This window comes from Sabethes cyaneus, chromosome 3, assembly GCF_943734655.1.
Source record: "Sabethes cyaneus chromosome 3, idSabCyanKW18_F2, whole genome shotgun sequence".
Taxonomy (NCBI): Eukaryota; Metazoa; Arthropoda; class Insecta; order Diptera; family Culicidae; genus Sabethes; species Sabethes cyaneus.
Window position 1 is genome coordinate 143,640,914 of NC_071355.1, and position 20,719 is coordinate 143,661,632.

Sequence of the window (20,719 nt, forward strand, 5' to 3'; positions counted from 1 at the left end):
GAAAGTACATGTTATATTCAAAGAAGCTAGCAGTAAATCTCATGCCGTTTTTCTTTTTGTCTGACTGGACAACTTTCTTATATTGCATATTCTGATTAAAATGAATAATTAACAAATTATTATATATTACAAAGCAGCCGAAATAGACGGGTGGTCTTTATAAAATGAATAAATGTTTCCATAATAGATAAATCCACGGCCGCAATGTACATGTTCAAAGACACACAATTCATGGAACAGCTTTAAAAAACCCAGGGTACGTATTTTTTCGGCCTGGGCCTAGTTTTAGTGGAAGAACAAATGGTTTTGATGTTCTTTTAATAAAAAACAGTAGATTACTAACATTTTTGAGAAAATAGTTATAACATTTTAGACACGAAAGCCACAACCGTGGTAAAGTGTCTTAAATAAAATATAAATAAAAAATAAGTTATACCATATTAAAGTTCTATATCGGCAAAGTTTCAAATTTAACGAAAGAAAGGGAAAATAAGCTGATTTTAGAGACATACCGAAAATACCCTCCTGTACCTTACGCAATTCTTACTAAAAGAATTGCTATAACTAAGTAAAAAATTGTTTTCGAGAGACAATTGCATATTCAACTACGCAGATCCTTTCGACGCCCACTTTATGTTGTAGTACCCAATAAGTATTCAAGTTAATTTTTGGCGATCCAAAACTTACCGGATTGGCTTCGTATGCAACTTGTGAGGATACATTCAATCCTGGTTGTTGCACATGCCTCAAATGTGATCCGAGTGGTGGCTGCGTATTCTGACCTGGCTGCTGCTGTTGACCTTGCGGGCTGATAGACGGTATTGCCACCCGGGCACTGCTGGCTCCTGTTGTAATAAGATGAAGAAAAACCATGGTATGAGAAATTGTTCCTTGACTTCTTAAAGTCGGAGAGCCTTGACGGAATTAAAACAGAACACGTACCTGCCACAATCGGCTGCTGGCTTTGCATGTGCGGTTGCTTCAGTGGAGGACTGGCAACTGCACCAGTCAAAATTTGCGGCGCCTGATGCAGATGGGGAGACACAATTCCTTTGCTGCCCTGTTGTTGTTGCTGCATTGTTAGCAATTGCGACGACTGTGGCTGAGGTGGTTGCTGGTTACCACTGGATACCGGCGGGGCTGATGATATCACATGGTTGACTTTACCCAATCCCATCGATTGATTTTGGCCGGCAAGCTGCTGAGATTGCGACGTTAGCTTACCAGGAACGTTGTGCTGCACCAACGGCTTTCCACCAAGATGGCCGCCCGGTTGCATATGAGCTTCACCCGTAACAACCTTGTGATGCGATTGCTGTTGGACTTTAACCTGTTGTTGTGGGTTACCGTGAACAGTAGTGATGGTTTTGTGCACAATCGTTGTTTGCTGTGGTCCAGGTTGATTTTGGTAATGCAATGGAATACCACCACCAACATTTGAACCGGAACCGGAGATCTGAATCGTCTGGGTTGCGTGCTTTCCGGGAACGCCAAGAGACTGCTGTTGAGGTCCCAGTTGAATAGGACCTTGATGGATAATTTTGCCTCCCGTTTGCAGCACAGTTGTGTAGCCTGTTGGAATCTGCTGATGACTTGACGGAAGCTTGGCACTATGAATAATGATTTGTTGTGTACCGGACGGTTGCCCTGATTGTCCCGGAGGCTGCTGTTTGTTGATAATTTGTGGTGAATGTTGTGCTTGAGTTTGTTGCATAACGACGGGTGGTCCTGTTTGACCAGGTTTCGAACTGGCGATCACCACCTGATGGTGCTGGGGTAGTCTCGGAGACATTGGCACGTTTCCAAGCTGATGCATGTTTTGCGGTATGTTGATTAGCAAGTTTCCACTGCCAGGCGGGTGATGAATGGCAGTTTGATGAGTCTGCTGTTGTTGTTGTTGCGATTGTTTGTTGATGAGTGTGTGTTTATTGATTGTCATCTGTGGTTGTTGCTGGGATATTGTATTCTGAATGATGATTTGCTGCGGCGGGGCAGTCTGAGTATGAATCCCTTGGATGGTTTGCGATCCCAACTTGATGTTAGTACTTGGATGAATTTGTTTGCCAGTGGTAGTATGAATGGCACCTGGTTGTTGTGGAATTACCGATTTATACACAATCTGTGGCTGTTGGGAGGTTGCTTGTTGGTACGGTTTGCCAGGCTGTGGATGCTGTTGTTGTTGCATCATCTGCTGTTGCGAGTTCAACACATGTGCCTTTAAGGTATGTGGTTTAGCTGAACTGTGTTGCACGACAGTTTGAGGTTGTCCACTTGAAAGACCTTGCTGTATCACTACAGTTCCTGCTATACTAGTGTGGGGTGATGGTATAACCACAGTGGTAGCAGGAATAGACGGACTTTGAGACGTTAGCGGTAGCGGACTACTTTGCTTGACAAGCATTGATGTAGAAATTTTGTGTGTTTCCAATTGTTGCTGTGGATGAGGTGCCACTATTGTGTTGGGTGTTGGTACTCGTGTCATTCCAGGTGATGGTACAGTTCCAGGTGTAGGAGCACGATTTGAAACTGGTGAAGCTGACGCCGAAATGGGAGGTGTAGGTGATGAAGTTGTACTTTTCAATTGATCCGCTGCGTTTTGAGCTGCGTTGACCGCTGCTGCAATTACTTTCTTGAGTGGTTGCGGAGCATTTGGCATTGGAACATACTGACCTTCCTTGCCCGTTCGCATGACCGTTAGTTCACCCGTTACTGGATCAATCAACGTTAGTGAGCTGTTCGCTGGGCCAATGGGACCAATATCCGATTTGAACTCTTCAGATGGTTTCGGTTTCTCTTTCGTCATTGCCTTATCTGCCAGCGAAGCCATCTCGTTCGGTCGAGTAACTGGAACACTTGGTGTTACCGGTGTAGTTGCGGTTAGAGCTTCTGCAACGGACTTTTCATCAGCCTTTACGTCGATCTGAGTAGGTCTTACTGTTAGTATTGCTGATTTCTCGTCATTGCTATCCACTGAGCTTTCAGATATCTTGCGATCTTTACCTTTCCGACCTGCCCGCGGAGATTTACGGGCATCACCAATGGGAGCTGTAATAAAATGAATCTCTGAAGTTATGTAGATATGTATGGATAATACAGAATTATTTAAGTTGATGCTGCTTTAAAATAATTTTTATTCCAAATTATTAGTGCGTTTCCAGGTGAAATTAGTAAACGGTTCAATTTTTGCATTTTGGATGAAACTTTCAACACGTCTTTAGTTGGTTAGTTAGCGTTGGAAGAGTGTCTAAGAAGACGTTATTCATAATCTATTTGACTTTATTAGAAAACAAATGCACTAATTTTTTATTTTTCGAAATAAAATCTTAGATCTTTTCAACCGTACGATTCATTTTTCTGTAAACACTCGAAGTAATAAGAATAAGGAATTTCACCTAGAAACACTCAATCGGTATCCACAATTTGTCTAAGAGAAAACTACTCACCGTTAACTGTCGCTGCATTGTGCCTAGTGTGTCTTCGACCCGTTTGTGCAGAAAAATCTTCACCAGTTGACGGTAGTGGTGGGGGTGGTTGGTGTTGTGACTGTACGATCGTTCCAAGTGAACCACCGACCGATGACAATGCATGCATCGAAGGTTGCTGTTGGAATTGCTGACCGATCATGTTTGATGTTTGCGGCGATTGCTGAGGTACCGCCGACAGAGCAGTAGGTGTAGCTCCCAGTGACGGGCCGTTGCGAATAACGTCTTCGATGATATCGTCAACTGTAGTGCGTCCATCTTTCTCCAGTAAGCGACGCGATTTTCGGGTATTCGCCAATGGGTGAGCAAACTCCTCCTTCGAAGAGTCGGAAGCGGGTGCAGGAATACTTTGGGCTTCTACCGGCGGTTGCGTAGCAGGACAGGAGGTTGTTGGTTGTAGTTGAGGATTCACCGGTATGTTCATAGCAATAGCACTGCTTACAGTGGTAGAAACTATTGGGGCAGCATTTGTCGCTGGAGCTGTAGCCAGGACACTTGTTGTAGCAGCAGTGGAAACTGGAGGTTGATTTTTAATGGTCAATATCAGTCTTGGTCGCGTATCGTTTGCTTGCTTATCACCAGATACTACTTCTTCACCTGAATCATCGTGGAACTCGTAGACGTCAGATCCAGAGGAGTTTGCCGCTTTACCTTTACTATCAGGTGGAGTTGTAGATTGTATGTGAGTAACAACACCACCTCGACCACTGCCACCTCTTCCACCACCACGACCCCGTTTTGGACCTGTTTTACCGCCTCTTCTGGAAGCCGGGTTAACTTCTGCCTCCGGTGATTTCTCTATTACGGATGATTTAGTTGGAGTGGACATACTCTCAGAAATCTTCCTTCCTCCACGACGGCCACCACGTTTACCACCGCGCGTAGATGTTTCTTGGGCAACATGCTCCGAACTAATTGGCTCTGCAATATGTTCTTCTGTTACTAATTCACTCGACGGCGTAGTTTTGCTCACGATAGATGAATTAGCAGTCATGTCGGTTGTTGTACTCAATGACGCAGGATTCGGTTGCGTTCCAGTTGATTCATCCGCTTTGGAAACGTCATCTATTGTTTCTTCCGATTTGGTCACGTCCATAGCATCTTTTCCACTTGCATGGGATGAACTGGTGTCAGCCACCTTCGACTTATCATCTCGGTTGTTCCAGTCTTCTTTGTTCAACTCGGAACCACCTTCGGAAGCATCATCTTCGGAACATAAAGCATCTACCTTCTTAATAACCGAGTCGATAATCGTATCTTTAGAAGACCAATAATCACTGTCTTCTTTGGAATCCCCCTCTTGATCTTCCTGATCTAATCCAAGAACATTGCTGCCACTGGAATTGTCAGGAATTTTAGCCACATTCTCCTCTGTCAACATGGATTCCGACAGTGCTTTTCCTTCCTCGTTCGAAGATGCTGAAACTGATTTAGTTTCGCAAGGAGCCGAAGCGGTCTCATCTGTTTCTGACTTTTGTTGCTCAGTTGAAGTCTGTACTTTGGCAGGGCTTTCAAGCGAAGTGACAATATCTGTGGGCATTTCAAGCGGAAGATTCGAACTAGAAGTCATTGTAGTTGTGGAGTTTTGGAATTTATTGTCTTCTTTTTGCCTAGCGACAATTACATTGCTTGTTGTAGTGGTTACCGTTGGTGGGGTTATTTGTCGAACGGATTGAATATTAGCGCCCAGTGGTGCTTGCACAACAGATATTGGGGTCTGTGGTGCGAATTGTTTGACCGCGTGCTGAATATAAACTGGCTGTTGATGAATAATTGTTTTGGTTGGTGTTCCGCCAGGCTTTTGACCTGATTCCAGTGCTTTTGTATTGTGAATTACGTAAGTTGTAACGGGCATTGTCGTTGAAGAAGCCGTTACTTTGGTTCCCGATCCAGCAATGGTAGTCATTTCGCTTCCAATAATTGGCAAGGAAGCTGCAACATTTGTCATGGTCGTTACGATTCGTGTTCCAGGCACCATACCAAAAGTATTAATGTTCTGTTTGGTCAATGGCTCATTCGTTTTCTGCGCTGATGAAACTGTCTTCACCTGTGCGCCAATAGGGAACCGCGCTCCAGAGTATGCTGGCTGTGGTATTTGGCCTGCTTTATGTGCAAACTGATTATTGGAACTTGTCGATGACATTAAGATATGTCCGCTTGGTTGATGAATAATCATAGGATGTGGACTCAAAACAGGACTGAGCTGTGGAGACTGACGGTTCGGCAAGGACTGCGGACGTAGTATATTTGGACTAGTTGCCGTCGGTGACGTAGTTCTTATAAATGAAGGTTGCGGCTGAATTTGTAACTTAGGAGAATGCACTCTAGGATCGCCAATGTTCGGTCCACGGGGAGACATTACAGTATCCATAGTGTGGTACACGGTATGTTGTTCTGGAATATTGATTGTAGGAGGTGCCTGCATAATATACTGATGGCGTATTTGCGGAGGTGTTAGTGCTTGCACTGGCTGAACGCACACCGATGTAGTTTTCTGTGTTACACTCGGTATTGATTTGCTTGGAGTAGATGGTGCGCTTGATGTGAATACTGTTAAAGGTTTGGCAGGTGATGCAACTGCCGGAACTGTTTTATTATACACTTCTTTACCAGAAACGATGGTGGTTGGTGTTGGCATTCTTTGACTTTGCACAATTATAGGAGTTGGTTTATTAACCGATGCTGATGATGTTTTGAGAACAGTAGTTTCCATAATTGTTTGCGAGACTTTGGCAATCACGCTTGAGACCACCGGGTTTTCTTTCGATGTAGCCAAAGGTGGACTGTTTTCAATCACAACATTTTTACCAGGAGTATCAGGCATTTCCAATTTCTCGTCTTTCTTTGTGGAATCAGAAGTAGAACCACTACTTGCACTATCAGAAAACGATTTTCCAATCTGACTCAGATCCACGTCCGGTGTCTTTGGCGGGTTATCGAATCGTGGCAAACTAGCCGAATGTTCCTCATCTGGCCCATCATCTGTGTCGGTATCGATCTGCAAATCATGCTCGGACTGCGGCGTATCCGGTTTCATATCGAGCTTAATGTGCTCTTCCGTATTCAAGCTGAGAATAGCTTTTTTCATCTCTTCATCGTCCTCCTCTGGGATTTGAGGTGGATCAGTATTTAACTGAGATGACGACTCTTCGGCTGGATCAATCGAATAATCCATAGAGAAATCAGCATTCGAGGTCCCAAAGCTTTCGCCGAGCAATGCCGCAACTGCATCCTCTGTTTCTTCCTGAGAGATGACGGCTCGAGATTTTTCCTCCACTTTTGAGTCGTCAGATTTTTCTTTCTGAGAGCTGTCAGTATCTGAAAGCTTGAGGTCATCTTTATCGCTCTTTTCAGTGATGAATTCGCCTGAAATTGAGAGCACTGCTTTCTCGTGCAACTGTTGGTCGATCTCTCTGAAGCCAGGAATAATCTCAGATTTGCGTTTTTGATGAGAAAAGCTCGTATCCGAATTTTTTGCAGTAAGGCTATCGTCACTACTAGTTTTCATGCTTGCTTCTTCCATTTCTTTAGTTGGCGTAGAGCACGACATTTTACGGCCAGTTAGGGTTGTTGATGGTATTGGTTCAGATGAAGTCGCCGTTGGTGTCGTAAGAGCCGATTGCTGGTTTACACAGGGCGGACTATCTTCCAGCAAACAAGGTAAGCTCGGTGATGGCTTGCTTAAGTTGTGCTTAGAATCTTCCTGCTGTGCTGAGATAATATCTAGCGACAGCTTACTACTTGTGGGTGTAAACGGTGTAGTTGTTGGCGGATTAGAATGATTACTACCACCACCGCTGGTGTGATGATGCTTGTGCTTCTCATCTTTTCCGCGTTTCTTTTTCTTTTTCTTCTCTCGGCGACTATGATCCGATTCTTTCTTCTCACTAAAGGATGTTTCCATACTGTCATCTCCATCTGTAAAACGAAACACATCCATCACATCAACAGATGATCGTTTACCACTGGTCGCGATAGTTGAAGTTGGTGATGCATCGTCAGCCTTCTGATCGGAATCACTCATCAGCTGAGCTTCGAGCGCCCGACCAGCTTCGTCGAGATCCACACTGTTATCTTCTTCCTTCATAGACATCTCAGCCCTAATCTTTTCACGTTCACGACGTTTCCGTTCTCTTCTTCTCCGTGATTCCTCTTTGGCTTTTTCCTTTACTGTCAACTCAATTTCGCCCGCCGATCTCTCTTGTTGCTTTGAGTCTTCCTTTGATATCGTACTCGGCTGGTGGTCAATTGGTTCACGTTTAACTGATGATTCCGTTTCCACCGATGAATGTTGCGATTCTTCATCGGAAATGGGACCGAAAATATCTTCCATCTTGTCTTCGCGCTTGGTGTTAGATGTAACAAGCTCTGAAAGTTTACTACCTTCCTTATGCTTATTCTTGGATCTTTTTGACTTGCTCGATTTCTCGTACTCCTCCTTAGTACGATCTCGACGCTTATCTTTCTTGCCGCTATGCTTTTTCTTCGAACTAGCGTAAACCTGTTCGTCACTGTTTCCCTTCGATGTTTCGACCGTCATACCATTATCCTCATGCGGAGAATGTGCTTTTTCGCTCTTAACATCCGATTCAGAGCATTCCGCTGTTTTGTGACGTTTTTGCTTCTTCTTGTGCTTCTTCTTCGCATCCGAATGATCGTAAATTAGATGATCAACTGCAGAACTGACAGTGTTATCAATGTCTGCATTAGCCGCAACTGCGCTGGTTGGTTCATTGTCAGATGCTACCGAACCGCACAGTTGCTCTAAGCACTTGCTATTATAGGGAGAAACTTCAACCACAAGCTCCTTTTTGATCATAGTAGATGGAATCAGTTCTGATTTGACGACACTCTTAACAACATCATCGTCCGATACATCACTGGTAATCAAAGCCGAGGGAGGCTGGACTTTTGTTTCAACTTTGATAGCAACTTTAGCTCCGAGCTCTTCCTGGTTGGTATCTTCTTCACTTTTAACTTCCTGTTTAATTACCAGAGAATCGGTTTTGGAATCAGACTTACAGTCATCCACCACTGTACTTCTGTACTCACTTTCACGATCTGCAAGCGCGGAATGCTTACGACGAGACAGAGAGCCATTGTCTTCGGAATCAGTGTCTGACTGTATTCTTGTCGACCGTGAATTCTTGCGGGACGCTTTCTTCTCGCTCGATGAGCGTCGCGGTGTGTACGGAGTACGCTTATTCGATTGATCGCCTTCGGAACTTTCATCGTCACACAGATTATTCAGTCGATCACGGTTACTTCGAATGCGACTATGTTCCTCTTCCGAATCAGTTAACAAATGATCCTTCGTTTGTCGCCGGATACGTGGTGTCGTGGGCAAATGTTCGTCGTCATCCGAAGTTGTAATGCCACTTTTATTGTGTTGATCTTTAGGGTTGTATTTGCTATTGATGGTCGTATCAGAATTCATACCGTCCGTGTCCGAATCTTCATCCCAACTCTTGGAACGATTTTTTCCTTCTCTTTTCGCCCGGCTTTGCTTCAGCTTGGAAAATTTCGCCTTAATTTTCTTCTCTTCCTCCTGTTTTTGCATATTCTTGCAGGACCGGGCTTTCACTTTGTCATACATTGAGATGTTGGGTCCTTCGTCCGGGATGTCAAAAATCGAATGCTTTTTGGGTTCATCGGAGTCGTCAGTGTCTGAACTGTTGTTGATGTGTTTCATACGATTATTTGTTTGATTTTTCTTTCGCCTTCCTTCCTCATCTGCGGAAGATTCCGCACGACTCAGCTTGCGGTCATACTTTTTATAATCGACACCACTTTCGCTATGATAACGCTTGCCATAGTCTTTTGAGCTTTTGCGTTCCTTCTTGTGATGGACACGAGCATGATCCTCCTCATCACTAGTGGATCGATGATCAGCAAAATGTTCCACCGAGAAATTGACATTCTGGGTATTTTCTTTATCCCTAAACGCGTCCCGATCTTTTTTAGATTTATGCTTTTCATGGTAGCGATCCTTTTTCTTATGGTGATGACTCTGCTGCATTTGTTCTTCGCCGGAAAAGACGATTTCTTTACGCCGTTCTTCCAAGACAAACTGATGCTTCTCGTCTAGATTATCATTTTTGCTTGCACTGTTAAGAACGTTCGCTTGTGAAGCCGATTTTTCCGAAGGTGCCGATGACATACCAAACGATTTGCACGATTTTTCAGAACGGGAATAACTTTTATGATGTTTTTCTCGTTTACCCTCCTTTGCAGAGTCTTTTCTCTCGGAAATATGATCACTTTCGTGATTGTCCTGCTTGTGTTTCTTAGTAGCAGTGGTTTCGTCCACATGAGAATCATTGCTATCTTGTGAACTCAATCGACGCTTAGACGAACTCCTAATGGGTGACGTGCTTCCTCCAGAACTGAAAGTGTTGCGTCGTTCTTTTTGCTGATGATTCATCAACTCGTCACGCGCATTGTGAGCGGAAACATTGCTCTCGGAGTCTATCGTCTCATTCGATGAATCGTGAATTAGTCGGGCTCTTTCCTTGTCGCGTTTCTCACGATCAGCCTTTTCTTTCTCGTCTCGTTCCTTGAGCGATTTGTGTTCCTTTTCTCGCTCTAGCAGTTTGTTACGGTCTTCCTGCTCAATTCGTTCGTTCTCCTCCCTGTGTTTACGCCTCTGTTCATCGACTTCTTTACTCTTCTGTTCCTGTATTCGCTTCGAATCTTCTTTCTCTCTGTGAAGATGCGATTCTTGAAGTTTGCAATCTTTGTCTTTGTCCAACGCATCGCGCTCCTGCTCTTCTTTTTCCTTGCGATTCAAGCACGCACCTTTTAGAGTGACACTGTTCACCGGTACTTCCAGCTTCAACCGATCAAACTCATTTGTATCATCAGAATCGTTTCGACTATTGCCACTTTTGGAAGCGGTACCCGAAGGTGCGTTACTACTGACGCTACTTGAACTGTCAGAAGAATGCCTGTGGCTGTGACTGTGAACATGGTTTGATTTTGTTTGCTTATTGTATTTTGCACTAGAATGTCCGCTAACCGATAATGTTGACTGATGGGGACCCTGGGAATGGCTCTCATCTCTAGGTGAAGCTTCACATGGTTTCGATTCTAACGATGGAGGATGATTTGAGGAGGTAGTTGGCGTAGACGACCCGGTCGAGCTCGTCGAACATGAAGAAGCCGTCGAAAGTTTCCGTCTGTCTTTGTGATGTTTAGACCCAGAGCTGCCATTACTACTATGCTTATCCTCTTTCTCGCTATTGCTATTGCTACTGTTACCGCCATTGTTGTTAGTGTTAGAATTATTGGAATGTTGCTGTACCCCCTCTGCGGAAGTGTTCGTTGAAAGTGTAGGTATGTTGTTCGATCTAATTGTACCGGAATTTGTACTACCAGGCGGAGCTGTCGTCGTATGTGTAGCGCTTTTAGGATTACTTGAAATTGAAGTTGAAGATGAGTGCAATTTCGTGCTGGTGGTTGAAGAACTGGCACTTGCTGATACTAGTGGATCCGTCTCATGTGCGACTGATAATACATCACTAGCCACAGTAGTAGTCACTTCGTTTGGCAATGTCGATGAAGAAGAAGAAGAGATCGTTGAGGATACTTTCAGTGTTGTTATGCTCGTTGTCGTTGCAATAGTGTTGTTCGTACTTGCTACCGTTGCAGATGATTCATTTACGCTAGTGTTACAACTACCGCTAGTACTCGTTAGATTATTACTATTACACGTTAAGTTATTATTGTTGTTACTACTAATATTTGTACTTGCTTTTTCCGTTAAACTAATACTTTTGTTTAAAACATTGGTCTTTGGTTTACTTGTTGGGGTAGCCGAATTGCTCCTGCACAATGTTGTTGTTAGAGCCGTCGTACCGGAGTGACTACTTGAGGCTATCGCCCAACTATTCATCGGAACAGAAGTCGTTGAACTGCTTGTTGCACTGGTGAATATTGGTGAAGGAGAGGATGAAACGGTAAACATTGTGTTGCTAGAACAGTGGGAGGTGACGATCGTTCCGCTGTTAGTGCTACCGGTTGTTGTAACTGCGCTAGTTGTTGAAGGTGACGTCACAGATAACGCTGTATGGGTCGCACCCACAGAAGCAGACGCGGTAACCGCTACTGACGGCATCGTAGGCGGATGACTCGGAAACGGATACTGAAGACAGGAATTTACCGTTGTTTTTGGACTATTATACGGTTGCGGACTGTTCATAGGTGATCCAGATGTGCTGCTACTGCCTAGCCGTTGCAAACTAGTTGCCGGTGGTGTCTGTGCTTTCAGCGCATGTAGCGGTGACTGCGAGGCTAAGACCGTATTCACTGGAGACACCGTTGTTGTACTCGTCAAACCAGTAGCGTTGATATTGACACTATTTTTGGTGTAATTAATGAACACACCCGGTTCGTATTTGTCACTGATGTTTTCCAACCGTTTGAGATCTTCGTCGAAGATTGATTTTCGCGAGAGAACAGATTTCACTATATCAGATGGAGGGACTTCGTGTACGTCAAGTTCCAGAAACTTGTGCCTAAACGACGACGTAGAAGACGACGAAACATTCGATACGGGCGATTGATTTAGGCTACCAGATGTTGCACCGGAACCGATGTGATTATGAAGATACAGAGTGTGGTTGTGATGCCGTTCGCTAAAATGATGCTCAGACGATGAATTGTTCAACCGAGACTGGCTATTTCCGGACCATTTTTCATACATTTCATCTAGCCGGTTTATTCTCTCCTCTAGCGAAGGGGATATTGAGGGACCAGCTTCAGAGTCACTTGAATTGGAACTGACAGATGGTGCTCTCAGTGGACTGGCTGGTGCTTGAGCTCCATGTTCTTGAGTGTTTGTCGCACAACTGGTAGATGCTTGGGTACTGTCAGTATTACTTCCTGAACCCAAACTCGGTGGTATCGCCAGGGACAATTTGGATGAGTGCGTTGGCGGGGAACTCGAAAGCGTGTTATTTAATAGACTAGAATTAGATGCAAACAAAGATGGACCGCTCATAGCAGCACTGGACGACGCGGAATGCAAAGAGCTTAGAGCGCTTTGTGATTGTGCCGAGGAGCCGGACACGGTTGGATATAACGATGATGAAGAAACTTGCTGAAGCGATGAACTGGGCAAGACCCCCGTAGACGAATGCGTTGAAGCAGCGATCATCGCTGCTGATGACGACGTCGCCGAAGATTGTAACTGCGATTGGTTCTGTAACCGATACTGTTGCAGAAACTGTATCGCAAATCGTGGTAATGGTAGGCTTAGCGGTTCCTGATTGTGTGTCCGACTGGTAGGTATTCGTCGGGGTTCACTAGGCGGAAGATTCTCTGGTCGTTCATCACAAAGTGGTGTTCCAGGTCTTGATCCATCAGCACTTTCACCTCCACTTGCCTCGTGGGAATGTATCGAGTGTAACTGGTGGCCTCGACCACGTGACGAGTGGTGGTGCTCGTTGGACGACGACGCCGTTGATGCTCCAGCACTTGCAATAACAGTCATACTATTGTCACTGTTTAGGATCGTTTTCCGCCGTTTACTCAACGAATGCGGATAAGGGTGTCCACTATCTAGATGTGATTGTTGTAAACTGGAAGAACTATTACTGCTACTGCTACCATGTCTTTGATGCAACGTAGTGCTGTCAGTGGACGGTCTTCTGCTGTTATTATTACTATGCATAGATGAAGGCGTTGATTGGTTTGATAATGATTTTGATTGCTGCAAGTTGCAGTCCGAGAGACGTCGTACTTCGACGCACTTCCTGTGATGTGCGACCGCAGAGGATGGAAAACCAGGCTGCACACAATTCTCACTACTATTATGGTGATGATGGTGATGGTGGCTGTTGTAGTGGTTGCTACTGCCGCCGCTGCTACCGTAGAGATGATGCACACCGGTGCCGTTTCCCCCCGCGGAACCCATCACTGGCGTATCGCACGCACTACTACAGGCCGTGTCGTTCACACCCTCCGAAGAATAATGTGGATGATGATGATCAGATGGGTCAATGCCATGGTGAGCATCCGAATTGTATTTGATACGTTTCTTTGGACTCACTAACTCATCACCACTGGACGGGCATTCTTCTAATTGTTCTAAAATATGCACTCTTTCTTTCTGTAAATATCGTATATCACCTAGAGTTTTCGGATTAGCAGGGAATGAACAAGATACAAATGGATTAGCTAAAAGGTGGCATATTATAACACTAAATATAGATTTCCTAAGATGGCACAGCAGGAGCCGTTAGTATATTCAAATGAGCCGTAAGTATATTCGTTCCATATAGCATATTTAGTAAATGTTTGACATACCATCCAACTGTCGTCGTCTTATGGGTGAATACATTTTTTTTTGATAAATATTTCCTAATATTTATACTTAAAAATACAGGTGGGTACCATGACCGTGGTTGGTTGGTAAACGGCTGGAACCCGCAGTGGATCGCAGCCATTTATCCAGCAACTCTTATTCCTACCTCCTCGTGGTACCAGCCGGAATACAAGCAACCTTAAAGGAAATCGAGACCCGGTGGAAACCAGTCATCTGCTGATAGGGTGAAAGGCACTCATGCCAATGCTTGAACACCTACTCCTGTGTCAGGCGACTCTCCGACGATTCCACTGTAACGTGGAACATAATTTCCTCACCCTAGTGAGCGACGGCACTCTGAACTAGAAGCGGCTCACAACAGCGTCTCACCCGGAGTGGGCGGCCGAACTATGAAACATGTTGCGTCGACACTAATGACAATATGGCGGCCCCTAGTAAGGCGACAACTTTAAAATGGCGGATGCAATCTACGTCAGACTAGAAACGGAGGCCAGGAAGATTGGTTTACAAGCCAATAAGTCAAAAACCAAATATGGAAGAAAGAGGCTCCATAGAACACAACATTTGCCTCCAACGGACAGTGACTATTGGCGGTGATAAAGTGGTTGATGGGTTCATATATTTGAGATCTCTGGTCACTACCGACAATAAGACGAGCACCGAGATTCAACGATGCATTCAAACTGAAGTTGGGCCTACTTCCCCCTTCGCAAGACGCATCGATTAAGGAGCATACATCGCCGCACAAAACAGACGACATAGACAACGTTAATAGGACCGGTAGCCCTCTACGGACTTTAGACTGTAACTTTGCTTACGGAAAACGGCATTTGAACGGTATGTATAAAGTGTAAACGGTAAGCGATGAGTGATGGAGGTGTACGAACCACGAGCTACATCCACTACTTGGAGGGATTCCCATCGTCACCTGGTGAAAGTTGGGTGGCTACGTTGGCAGGCCACCACGGAAGGATGCCGGACGACTGTATAGTGATAGCTATTCTCTTCTAGAATCCCACTGACATCCGGAATAGAGGAGCCCAGCGTGCTAGATGGCTCGACCAGGTTAAAGCTGACTTGCATGTGTCGAAACGCTTAACGAATTGGCGACGAGCATCCCAGGACCGAGTACAGCCGAATGAAAGGTATTGTGGACTATTATTGGATGAATTCTCTGTCCACATGAAGGTAGACGAAGAATAGGAATCGGCCTTAGCGTAATTCTTCGATAGGCATCTCAATGACGATATAATAGATGGAGATGAAACGGAAATTAGCCTAAGAGTTCCTACAAACGATAGCAACATCTCAACTCCTGAAATCGAGATCCGTCGAATCAATCAGCTGCAAAGTAACGCTGCAGAACTACTACAGAACTCGACAAAAATGGCAAAGAGCCTCTAGCAACGGCACATCACTGGATAATTCCAAAAAGTTCGGAAAAGGAAGAACTTACCGAAATGGAAAGCGGAGTGACGCAGGTGTTAGATAACGAAATCAGAGAGATTTCCATTGCATGATGGGCTGGCCACGTCGCGCGTATGACTGACTACAGTCAGTGCGGTGACATCAGTTCTCCTCAAGCCCCCACCAGTACCAGAAATAAAGGAGCTCGACCAGATCGAAGATGACTTTTGAGTGTCGACATTTTCGAAGAATTGGTGACGAGCAGCCCAGGGCCGAGTGGAGTGAAAACAAGCAGCTAAAGAAAGAATGTAATGAACCCACCGTAACGTTTACTAGACGATTGGTATGCCAAACTAATCACTACAAACGGCGTCGCTTATTATCGTCACCTGCTTTTTTGTTGTATGCCACACAAATTAAGTTTTAAACAAGACGTAAATCACTTACCTGGACTTTTCTCATTTCGCTTCCTGGCTATGCCAACAAGAGGCTCTACCTCTCCCAAGCGGGACTGTATCGACGACGACAATCCACTTGTTGTCACGATCGGTGGAGGAGAATCCGAAGTCGGCGGCGGTTGCAACCGATCGTGAGCACTACTCCGCGCGTGACTGCTGTTGTATCCGTCGTGCTCGTACGGATCCTCGTGTGAACTGGCTGCCGAACCTTGACTATATTCGTCGTAGCTACGAAACCTCCTATCATTGCTGTGAGTGCTGTTAGCGCCGTCTAGATAGTAATCATCGTTCGAATATCGAACAATTCGAGATCGAGTACTTGCATTACTTCCGGCTCCTCCGCCCCTATTGGATGAAACAGGCGACGGATCGAGCCTAGGGGAAACGGCTCCACTAAGACTGAGAGGATTATTGGGCCTGCTGAAGGAAGCGGCCCTGCTTCGACTGGAACCTTCCACGTACCGACTATTACTGTATCGACCGCCGGTACCGGAATCGAAACGCGGCGAACCGAACGACGGATTTGCTTGTTTGTCCAGTTTATCAAAGAAAGCATCCTGGCACTCACGCGAGGCAAAATCTACTTGCAGTTTACGGCCACGTAACGTTGCACCACGCATTTCTTTCACGGCAACCTGTGCACACTGAACTTGTTCGAAGAAAACTAACGCCAGTTTCCTTTCGCGATCAATGTTCACCCGAGAAACTGCTCCGAAATGATCAAACTGAGATTCCAGATATCCTTCCCCAACACTATCCGAAATTCCGTCGATCCATACACAATTTGTGGGCATCGATTTACCAAACCCAAGCTTGATTCGATTACTACCCAAATGTTCACCGTCCATTTTACGCATGGCTTTCACTACACTAACAATGTCCGAATATTGACAAAATGCGTACGCACTAACTCCTTGTTTCTTAATGTCGATCTCAATTATTTCGCCGAAACAGTCAAAATGTTTCCGTAACTCGCCAGCAGTGATATCTTTCTCAAGATTACCGATAAACAGAGTTCGGGTGGACTTCGGATGGTATTCGTCCAACTCCGCCTCGTACGGCCGAAACTCGTTATCGTCAACGTCGTAGCCCTGGTAGGGTGCTACTTCAATCTTGCAACCGAAAAATAGCTTGTCGTGGGATACTTCCAATGCCTTTTCAACATCCTCCGGCTTTTTAAAGCACACTAGTGCATACCGATCGGTACTTTGTCCCACAACCTTCACCCATGTCACTTTTCCATGTTTCTTGTACTCGTGAAATAATCCATCTTTCAAGGAAGTATCGGACGATCTGGCCGGTAGATTACGTACGCAGATGGCGAGCGGTCTGTTATCCTCCGAGTGACAGTTCAAATTTCCTCCACCGGAGCCACTGCTACTACTAGCACCTGAACTGCTTCCACCATTATTGTTCCCACTACCAACGGTTACCGCTGACTGTAGACTTCCACGGCTGCAGATTTGCTCACGGTCTAATCGATCCGAACGAACTTCTCGACCACTACCGAACGGAGCACTGCTATTGCCTCCCCCTAGGATAAGTGTGGCTGGGCTTCTGGTTGTCGACGAAGTTTCGTTCGACTGACTGGTGGTAGTACTGTTAGTGGAGGAACAAGAAGAACTAGGCGATCGCGACCGAGACCTGGAGTTGGAGCGATCACTGCGGTTGATGTGCGTATGTTGCGAGGAATGGCTGCCACTGGTAGCAGCACCGAAGTGATTGTGGTTTTGTCCCGGATGGTGATGATGGTGATGATGGTGAACGTGATTCGACGATGAGATCGGAGAAGTATGCCGCGAATGGTGCGAAGTGTGATGATGCTGCGGCTGATGGTGGTGTCCCCCGTCGCTGGGCGATTCCGAATCGGACGAGCGTGATTTCTGCTTCTTCCTCAGAGCAAGCTTGTCATAGCTGTTGTTGTTGTGGATACGATCGGCGCTACCGGTGGTGGGCAGCAGTGCTGGTCCGACGGTTCCGGTGGTAGCAGTCGTGCTCAACGAGGAAGGCGCTGACGCAGGGGAGGCCGCCGACGCTGTATTGCAGGTATCCGATTGGACAACGACAGCACTGTATAGGTTACGTGCAGGCGTCAGTGGACCAGCACCGGAGGCCGGATGCTGCGAGATCGATGGATTATCGCCGCTGGCGCTGCTACTGGTTGCACTGCTGCTGCTGCTGCTGTACCAGCTATTGGACGATATTCGATGATGATTGACTGGGGTTGATCTACGCAAGCGGTTGTCGTTAGTGTGCACGTGATAGGAATGGTAATAGTTTTTCGGTCGATTGTATCGATTTGCGTTGTATGTATAGGAAGAGAAAGATAAAAAGTATAAATTAGTTCAAATTGTTTGTGATACTGATGATCTAGTGTTGATGACTGAATGTAAGAATGATGGAATGCTTGATGATTTGGATGAAATATCAAAAGCGTTTAAAATCCGATTTGAAATGAAACGCGACGCGAACTGGATTACGTCTAGTAACTTGACAGAAAAACAGATTTCACTCTTGTGACACATTTTGGTAACGATCTTTGAATGGAAGACAATTTCTTTCTTAAATTGAAATACCCCAAAAGTTGTAAAGACACACTAAAGTACGAACAGGTATAACGTGCATTAAAAGCTAGGTAAGTGAACTGATTGCTAAGCTTTTGTCAGATCGTCAATCGTTGACTACGAACTTTCCACTTGCACTAAATGCAAACTGAAAGAGTTCATACAGCGCTTATGACGATGCTGCAAAGTATGTTTTTGTGAAACAACGGAAATAAGACAGGCACAATACAACACAACATTTAATTCAGAGAACATTACATCGTAATACAAGGACAGTAGAAAATTTCCGTTACACATGCAATAGTGTGAATTACATCTACGTTCTTAAAATATAGATTTAGGATCACACTTAATCACTGCTCTAAGCGCAGAAGCAGATTGGACAGGTATGCCTAAACAGGGTAGTAGAAAGATTTGGATTCTGCTACTAAGTGAGGGGTCGTTTACAAAGAATGACTTTAGAAGGTAAGCGTTATTGGAAGTTCAATAAATGGATGTACCATGAATGAATATGATTTTGGAATAAACGAACAAGAATGGGGCTTTGGTTTGAGCACAGAAACATATCAGAAGTTTTTTTGTGAACGACGCGCATTGAGCTAGCGGGTTCTTATTAGGATATGGTCAAATTGTCAAAATTTCTAACTACAGTGCAGTTCTTTGAAAATTCGGTAGAAACCAAGTTTCACTAAGGCGAAAATAAATTAGTGTTTTGAAACAAACTCAATAATTACTATTAACTGCAAATAATTAATTGGGATTAGAGCAACTTGTTTACTTAAATTCATATCTACTGTTTTAAACAAAATAATAAACATGCATAAATCTGTTATAGCTTCCTTGCTTTCTGCATCTGGAGGGATTATTAATAATGTTTTAATTACCCTTTTCCTTGTTATTTACTGTTTACTTTTAGTAAAAAAAACAACTAGGACATATGCAATGAATCTGCAAGCGTGTGGCAGATTATTCCCAGAAACAAAAGCTGTAAAAACCACTTTTTTAATTTCTTTTTTTAAGCCGAAGCAAAATAAACACAGTCTATTTATCAAAGATCATGCGAATTTGACTTACTTATTATCTATAACGGTAAATATGATCATAATAGCACACTTTTTGCAGAACTTTAAATGAAAAGTTTTATTTTTGGGCTGTAATATCAATTACAAATTACAATATGGCAAATATACAATAGAATAACGAGCAAAATTGTCAGCAAAAGTCGACCGGAGGACGAATTTCAACAAAGGTGCTTATTTATTCGTTGCAATCTTATTATTTTTACCGGTTCCAGCGGATGCACATGTACGTTGTGTGTACAAACACACGAAAATCGGATGAATTACAAATTATAGCTACAGGGGCGAAAAATCGTAGATAGAAGGGGATGGCAATCGCACGGAAAACTGACGAACGACAGAATGAGAGAAGCATACAAGAAAGATGCAGTTTCCTTCATCTTCTACAGTTTCACTTTTTTCCGAGAGATTTGTTTTTGCACTGCGAGTCTGAAGAACTCGTTTTAAATCTTCCTGAATTAATGATGTTTCTTCCTTCTATATCCCCCAGCACATGAATTGAAATTTATGTGGGTCAATGCAAGCCTTGCGAATGGTGCAGAGTCGAATCGAGCCGTTTCACCACACATGCACACAGTTTGCGGGCCGAGATAAGGATGATTGAAAACTACTGCCGTGGAATGTGCAGCATGTTTCAATCGAATGATTTCTGTTGTACAGTTGGAAGCTTTATTCCCTTTTATCTCTCGTTGTGCACTTCAATACATACAGCAACTGTGCCGCATTCTGAGTAATTCCAAGCTGTCTTTGTTATCATATCATTTCACCACTAAATGTTTCTGAAAGCTGAAAATAATACGAAAGTGATTAAACTTAAAAACTAAAGATGTACAGATTCTACTGCAATTTCTTACAAACTAATGTAACTGAAGTATTCTTTAATATAACAACTAAAGCATTCTTATACATACTACGACAAAGCTTACATATTATTGCTTATCAAAGTCTAGCTACGGTACGGGAATAAAAAGGTGACTAAAACTACTACATCAACAATTGCTCTAATACGGGTAGCTATTTGGTGTAAGTTCAAGCACAGCAGATACGTTCGAAGGGTTTTAAAACGACTGAAAGAAAACAAACAAATAAAATAAAATTATCCATAATCTAACAAAAAGGAACTTCATTCAAAATACTACCAACAAAATAATGTCTTCAAACTGAGAATGTTCTTCCATTCCTAGATTGTTCGGTCTATTACTCGTGCTATATAGCTTCGGAAATAAAATAGGGCGGCATCGTCTGAAAACGAACAAAATACAGGGGAGGTATCCAGGGGGTAAAACAGTGATCTTGTGGGAGAAATTGAGAAAATGGAAAACAGCGAACTCACCTCTCCGGTAGTGCCGCGTACGGGCCTTTGCGATAATGCGGTCGATCGCGTTGACGACTTCTACTACTT

At 44.2% G+C, this 20,719-nt stretch overlaps 1 protein-coding gene across 5 annotated transcripts in view; it reads right to left on the reverse strand.

Annotated features, from left to right (window-relative positions):
• The window catches only part of LOC128742510 (protein split ends), a 163,104-nt gene that overhangs the window by 9,465 nt on the left and 132,920 nt on the right, over positions 1 to 20,719 (reverse strand). For 3 of the 5 annotated variants that reach the window (XM_053838894.1, XM_053838893.1, XM_053838896.1), the window contains 4 exons: positions 15,664 to 17,903; positions 3,444 to 13,613; positions 943 to 3,045; positions 688 to 845 (listed from right to left, as the gene is read on the reverse strand). In XM_053838894.1, the coding sequence (XP_053694869.1) occupies positions 688 to 845; positions 943 to 3,045; positions 3,444 to 13,613; positions 15,664 to 17,903 (14,671 nt within the window). The remainder of the gene's footprint in view (positions 1 to 687; positions 846 to 942; positions 3,046 to 3,443; positions 13,614 to 15,663; positions 17,904 to 20,719) is intronic. The other 2 variants (XM_053838898.1, XM_053838897.1) reach the window with 2 other exon arrangements.